Genomic DNA, 7,339 nt, shown 5'->3' with positions numbered 1-7,339 from the left:
CCTCCTTGCACTGGGGGCTGTTGCCTCTGTACTCCCTCGCGGGCTCCCCCTTGGGTCAGGCACGTGGCTGCCGGGGGGGCATGCTGCCTCGGGTCGTTGGGCTCTGGGGGTGGCTGGGAGCCTTGGTGGCCTGGTTTCTGGCTGCCTGTGCCTTTGGTCTGGGGGGGGGGTGTTACTGCAGCCCCCACATCAACTACCCACCACATCCAATGACAAATCGCTGCACACTTGCATACACACATGAACACATACACATACATACACACACACCTACTCCTTCCCTAATACACTCACACACAGACAGACACACAAACACACACACACACACACACACATATAAACACATATACACATACAGAGCGTCTAATGATTAATGACTATAGAGTGACTACAAATGCGGATATTGTTAGTTATTGTTAATGTTACTGTGGTTTTTTGCTGTTGTGTTGTTTTTCTCTGTCTCTCCACTCCCTTTTTCTTTCCCCCATATTCTCTGTTTTTCTCTTCCTGTCCACTCTCATTCCTCTTGCGTTCCGGTTGTCTTAACAAAGTTAAAATATGTGACAGGATGAGTATCCCACACTCCTCCTTCGCAGAGTAAATCTGCCCCAACAACACAAGGCATCCAGACCACTCATACTGCTTGCTAATGATATTGGGACAGGACACAAAAACTAATAAATAAATAAATAAAAACAAACTGGCTTTGGGCAAATTTTTCTCTTTTATCGGGACACAGTCAAGGTAGAAAACATGGTTAACACAGATACCAAGCTAGTACAAACAATCCAAACACAAAATGGAGAAAAATATTTTAAAATGAATAATTGTGTAACTTAAAGGTGTACACTTTAATTTTGGTATAGTAGCCAATAGCACGCCCAAATCCCAATCTCTGAGGCTTGACAGTGAGCTAAGTGGACATTTAGTCAATAGCAGCCATAGCAAAATGTGTTTGATGCAGATTATAGATTTAACAATCAATATAGATTAAATATGCCTCTAAAACTGACAAATAGTAATAATGTTTTCAGGAGTCAATCAGAGAAAAATGTTCAGGCCTTTAACAGCCACTTGAATTAAGAAAAAGTATCAGAAACACACTTTTGGAACAACCCTCTTTTGTTGGGACAGGAAAGAAAAGAGAAAGGGGCTAAATTTGAGAATCCTGCTAATCCATAATCCCTTCCTCCATTCTCTCCCCACTTTAAATTTCACTTTAGAAACCCTGGCCAATCACATCTGGGCTCTAGGCTGTCGTCACAGCAGCACTTGGATCCAACTGGGTGTTGTCTCTTGTCCTCAGAGGACTCCCCGGCCTATAGGAAAGCAAGACAGGAGGGGAAAAGGAGGGTTAGTGGATGAGCGGATTATGTGGGGTAGCAGGCCGAGCAAGGAGCTCATTTAACTTTAGGGGAGGAGAGTGGGGTAGGAGGGCTAATCCAATCTGGATTAGGCCAGGTGGCCTCTCCAGTGGCAGGACGTGAGCTGGTAACATAAACCCGGGCACTGTGGCTGTAGGTGTGAATTAGAGTAAAACTGTTTGAGAAAGCTTTTATTGTGGCGGTCTAAACACAATCTGAAGCGATTAACTCCATGTTCAATCTCATCAGAAGTACAGCTCTACAAGGATATAACTCTTAACTTTATTATAAACAGAAGAGTAAAACACAAAGATAAAACAGACCCCTGACCCACAGTGTCTTAACTACACAGGGCCAGATTAACCTGAGAGGCCCAGGACTAAAACTTGCCATTTGGCCTTCAATAAATCCTGATCCCAGGTGTTCTGCACATCACTGATGATGTCACAGTGATGTCATTAGGTTTATCAACAATTTGGGCTTATTAAGAGAGGGCCTGTATTACCCAGCTGGGTTGTAGATTTAGAGAGAAAGGGAAGGTCTAATGAAAGATACTGTAAGGTTGCATTATGGGAAGTGCAAGATCCAGTGTTTTTGGAACTTGACCCATAATAAGGGTCTAAAGTTATGATACCTTTTTAAATCTCTTTCTCACCTTCATGGAAATCACACATCAGATATCCAGTATACAGTATAGGGACATACTGTACATACATACAGATACACATCCCTTGAAATCAAAATATGAAAACACAGTTGACTTGTCTGTGTCTTTTGGATGTGTCTACCTCCAGTCCCAACTCTATTCTCCTGTCAAGTACAGAGTTTATACTGCGACTCAATCCTCCTTTAGTTCTGAGGATTTACTTGTTTTACCTGTTTGTACAGGTACAATAAAGAATCCCACAGAGTAGATCTGGTTTGTTGTACTATCACTTTCAGAAACTTAGTGCCCAGAGCTTGTTGACAATAGAACATTGTTAGAAGAGTCATGCACATGTTGGTACTTAATATAGTTTGATTTTCTTATAACATATGTTGAAGCCATGAGTCAGACTTGAAAAAGTGATTTTTCAAATATGTACATTGATGTAGTAGTTCACAAATAAAAACATAAAATTTAATTAAGAAAATATAATTTGGTAAAAGTCTGAGTGCTAATGTACATATAAAGGTCGACTTATGCTGTTGGGTATCAGGTAGATAAACCAGGTGGTGTCATTTGTTTTGTGTCTGCTGGGAATGCAGATGGCCAGACGTGTTGATGTCATTCACCTAAACAGTAAGACAGCTGATTAGGTCAAAAGCCATCTGTGATGATTCAAAGTAAACAACCACCAAAGGTCATACTAACCTTACTTGGCACTTTAAATCCATTAAGAATACCCTTATCACAAGGATCTGTTTTTTTTTCTGTTGAACAATTGAGGCAAATTCTGCCAGTGTTTTATAGAGTAACAAGAAAATACAAAATACATGTACATTAGATTTTCCGAATAACATAAAAATAACAGTAGTAATAATAAAATAGTTATCTTAAGCTCAAAACTTGAGTTGACACTTGACACTTGTCAGTTTTTTTTCAAATAGTAATAAAGCAGCTACAAACATGAGCAATGTTTACCTGGACCCACAGCTCTATATTACCTATATTTTGTAGAAACCAGCTCACTCCCCTTGGCCTGAGTAGAAGCTGAGCCGCCATCTTTGGAAAATTCTGAGAGGGAACTCAGACTAGGTCTCTGCTCTGACTGGGTGCGACGGGTAGAGTTGTCTGTCCCTCTCGTGGGTAGCCTGCCTCGGGAGACCTCTCCCCATGGTCTGGGAAGCACAGAACTTCCAGATGAGAGGCAGATCTGAGAACTGTGCGACTCATTTCGACAGAAGACTGAACGGGCATCGTGAAAAGACACAGATGGTACGAACTCTTCAGTGTTGTTATCTGTGGCACGTGTTACATTTCTTGGAGAACTTGGGCGAGATGAGGGCTTAGAGGTGGACTGAGGTCTGAACACAGGGGGGGTTGGAAATCTGTGGCGCACAGAGGGACAAGACGGCGGTAGACGGACTCTAGAGACAGGTGGTGCTGTCACAGGCAGACTGCAAGAGGACATGTCACCCTCACAAAATTCGATGCTTTCACACCTCTGGCTCTTTCTGGCTTGAAGGTTTGAAGGCCCTCGGCCACTCAGTTCTGCATTATTTCTCTTGTCAAGAGATTCTGCTGCATTGCGCAGGTGAATGATCTTCCGCGCCTGTTGGTAGAGACAGTTAGCCTTCTCCATGTCTGGATCAACATCAGTTTCTGGTTGCTGCTCTGCATCTTGTGCCCCCATAACAGCATCCTGCCTAACAGGACGGGCAGAGGAGATACTGATTGATTTTGGCCTCACACTGGCTCGGTTTGGCAGCACTTCAACATTCTGTACAGATGCCTTCAGGCGCTGGGAGACTCCAGTTTTTTGGTTTATCACTGGGAGTCTCTGAAGCGAATCCTCCTGTGACCCCTCCTCATTACCTGGTATGCCCTCAGTGCTCCGGAAGGAGTTGTCCATTAGAACTTCTGGGGGTGGAGGTGGTAGGTTCTCTACATCAAGGTCATCCCTGCCGTCAGGCCAGCTGTTGTTGTTATTGTTGCCATTGATAACTAAACCCCCCTCATTACCATTTCCAATGTCAGATAACAGGAGGATCCCATTTTTACTGGGCCTCCTAATATGAGGTGGAATATTAGCAAGGCTCTGCCCTGGTCTACCATCAACTCCTTGGCTAAAAGTATTTATTAGCCTTCTGACAGAATGGCGCTTGGGTGGTTGGGGTGCTAACACTGGTAAGCAACAAGGTGAATGACTTGTTCTCAAGGGGCCTTTTTGTGCACCTGCTGATCCACTTAATGAATGCCGTCTCAGTCCAGCTCTATACAGATTATAATGAAGCCCTACTAACGCTCCGTTTCCTCGGATTTTATCCATCTTTTTCATTCGATGATCCAAGTCTCTCTGGCTCTTTTTTAGCTCCATCACTATGTTCCCACATCTGGAGGATGAAGAGCGTTGAGGCCGGGTTGCAGTGATAGCAGTCAGGGGTCGTTTAACTGTAGGCTGCCTATCCTGCTTGTAATTTGCATGCATGTAGAGAAGAGGTTGACTGGGATCTGGTGGGGAAGAGTTCGATCTCTTTCTTCCAGGCCTATCACAATCATCATCCTCATATTCATCATCATCATCATCATCATCATCATCATCATCATCATCTTCGTTATGACCTATAAGACTGGGTAAATTATTGGGGAGACTATCAATTGCACTATGAATGTTGACTCCAGACCCACAACTTCCAGATCCAGAACTCCCACGATGGCGGCGGTGCCTCTCAGATCCTGTCAGACTCTCATTCTCTCCCCCTATACCGCTGTCTTCACTGTGCAGTGCAGAATCCTCTGGGTTAGACTTCCTCATGGCAGCTCCCTCTACCTGTGCCAACACGTGAGCCAACCTCTGCTCTGCTGCCTGCTTGGCCTGCAGCTTCTCAACCAGCAGGTTAGAGAGGGAAGAAAACCATTCCACTGCCTCCTCAAGTGTGGTGTCACCCAGTGCCTGAACTGAGCCTCCCACAAGCCTCATTTTCTCTGTTGAATGCTGGAGCAGTTGCTGTAAAAGATCTGGAAGTGGATCAGGGTAGTTGGCTGAGTCAGTGCTAGGTTTAGCTGGCATAACAGCCAGACCCAGCATCCCAGAAGGCTGGGCCATAGAGTCCCCATGCTCCTTCAACATCAGCTCCCCCTCCTCAGCCATTTCCTCTAGTGCCTGGTTGATCTCCTCAAAGCGCAACACAAAAGCAGACATCATGGGCTGGAGGGACAACTGTGTCTGGGCAGCCTGATCCAGGAGGCTCAACAAGGTTTCATATTTGGTGATATTTGGGTTCAGAAAGTCATAGGCTGCCTTGTGAGCCCTCACCATGTGTGGAGGGAGATCAACCTTTGCTTGAATGATGGAGGACTTCTTCGGCTTTTCAGTAGACCGTTTCTTGCCTTTATTTTCCTTTCTTTTCTCTGTCTTTTTAATTTTGTCTGTCTGTACAAGCTCACTGACTATTTCTTGGGGCACCACACTCTTCTCTGTTTCTTTTTTGCCCTCTGTATTTTGGGCAGCTGGGTTGCAGGCCAGCTGAGACCACTCAGTATCTTTTGCAGGATGTTCTTCGCTGGGTAGTGGAAGTTCATTATCTTTCTCATTGGTCTCCAAACATTTGTTCACCTCCTCTACAGGTCTAGAATCAACAGTGTCCTGTGATGATTCCAGCAGAGCCTTTTGAAGTCCAGGGCCTTCTGGCTGTGAAAACAACTTTCCTTTGGACGGCGAACAGCCCATTTTTTTTTAATTTAACGTGATTCAAGAAAAACTTAAAAAATCCTTTTCTTTGAAGAAAATGAGTCAGGAGAAAAAGTGAATGCCAAAGTGAAGTCCATAAGTTATGCCTGTATTTGGTTACCTCAGGTCCTGTAGAATCCTCAAACAGTGGCTTTCTGTTGGCCGTCCAGCTTCATGTGTTGGTTTCCATATATTTCTTTGGTCATTTCAGGGTTTCTCCGATGTGTTTTGTGGTCAAACAGTGCAGGAAAAATACCTGCAACTTGTCGAGTGAACTGACTGACTGCCAATCAGGGCTTTCAATAGTGAGGAGCTGAGAGGATAAGACAGATTGGGGGGGGGGGGGGGGGGGGGGGGGGGGTTCTCTCTCTTCTTTAGCACACACAGATGGTCATGTAAAGTGCATCAACACACATACAGGCTCATGCAAACACACACACACACACACACACACACACACACAGGCATTTACATGTAAGACTTTAAGCTCATCAGGTTAATCAGAGCTGAGTTTGTCAGGTGGTGTTTTTATCCTCATCCACCGCGCTGTTGGTAATGTTTACATGCAACTGGTTTCCTTCAGAGATAAACAGCTCTGTTTTCTGAAATCATTTGGTTGGAAAAAATGTCATATGAACAAAGAAATACACACACACACATACTTGTGCTTCTATCTTTGTGAGGACACTCATTGACATAATGCATTCCCTAGCCCCTTACCCTAACCTTAACCATCACAACTGAGTGCCTAACCCTAACCCTGACCCTAACCTTAACCTAAACCTAATTCTAACCATAACTCTAAAACCAAGTCTTAACCCTCAAAATGTGATTTTAAGTGAGGACATTTTGGCCAGTCCTCACTTTCCCAAAATGTCCTCACTCTATTAGTAAAATACTTTTTTTGGTCCTTACTATGTAGCAAGTACAAGTACACACACACACACACACACACACACACACACACACACACATGGAGAAGATGAACACTCTGAGATCTCTGAGATAATGATAATTTGGAGCTAACTTGAATAAGATAGTGATCTTTTCTCTGCCCAGTATCAGCATTGACTCTTGTCATGTTTCACTGATATACTGTTATGTCGTAGTGACAGTGTGACCTAAATACAGGAAGAGGAATTCTCTTGGACAAATTACAGTCATCACTGTTATCTCAGGTACAAAAATTATTTGTAAAATGTGACTAAACTTAACTTCATCATCTACGAAAAAATTTTCTCACCTGATATTTATCCAGCCCCTTGAATAAACTGCACCTGCACCCTGAACACTTGACTCGCATGATAAAAACATGGCTTAACAAAGGTAGATAACATAGATTTATCTGTGATTTTCCTCTTAGCTGAGCTAGAAGGAGTTTGAATTAAACAAATGGTGACACTTTGACACTATAAATAGTTAATACGTATTTAGAAAATTTAGAAAGTGAAATGAGGAACATCAGTTAACAAAACAACAATTTTCTAAAGGCATGTCTGTGCATTTGGCTCAAACAGGGCAAATAAGGACTAAAGAGAGCTCTGTGTTTTAGGGATGAACAGGTCTTTTATAGGCCAAATGACAAGGGTGAACACACACATA

General features: G+C 43.5%; 1 protein-coding gene across 1 annotated transcript; it reads right to left on the bottom strand.

Annotated features, from left to right (window-relative positions):
• Positions 1-713: 713 nt before the first annotated feature.
• Positions 714-6,926, bottom strand: pcare2 (photoreceptor cilium actin regulator 2). The gene is made up of 2 exons (XM_071478341.1): positions 3,012-6,926; positions 714-1,319 (listed from the first exon to the last, which is right to left on the bottom strand). Exons 1-2 carry the CDS (start codon positions 5,735-5,737, stop codon positions 1,250-1,252), a joined length of 2,796 nt encoding a protein of 931 aa, XP_071334442.1. The 5' UTR covers positions 5,738-6,926; the 3' UTR covers positions 714-1,249.
• Between the last annotated feature and the right edge of the window lie 413 nt (positions 6,927-7,339).

The sequence above is a fragment of the Trachinotus anak genome, unplaced genomic scaffold, assembly GCF_046630095.1.
Source record: "Trachinotus anak isolate AG129_WGS33_773 ecotype Australia unplaced genomic scaffold, CSIRO_AGI_Tana_v1 ptg000005l, whole genome shotgun sequence".
NCBI classification, from domain to species: Eukaryota; Metazoa; Chordata; class Actinopteri; order Carangiformes; family Carangidae; genus Trachinotus; species Trachinotus anak.
The sequence above is the reverse complement of the archived record's forward strand: the minus strand, read 5'-3'. Positions and strand labels throughout refer to the sequence as shown.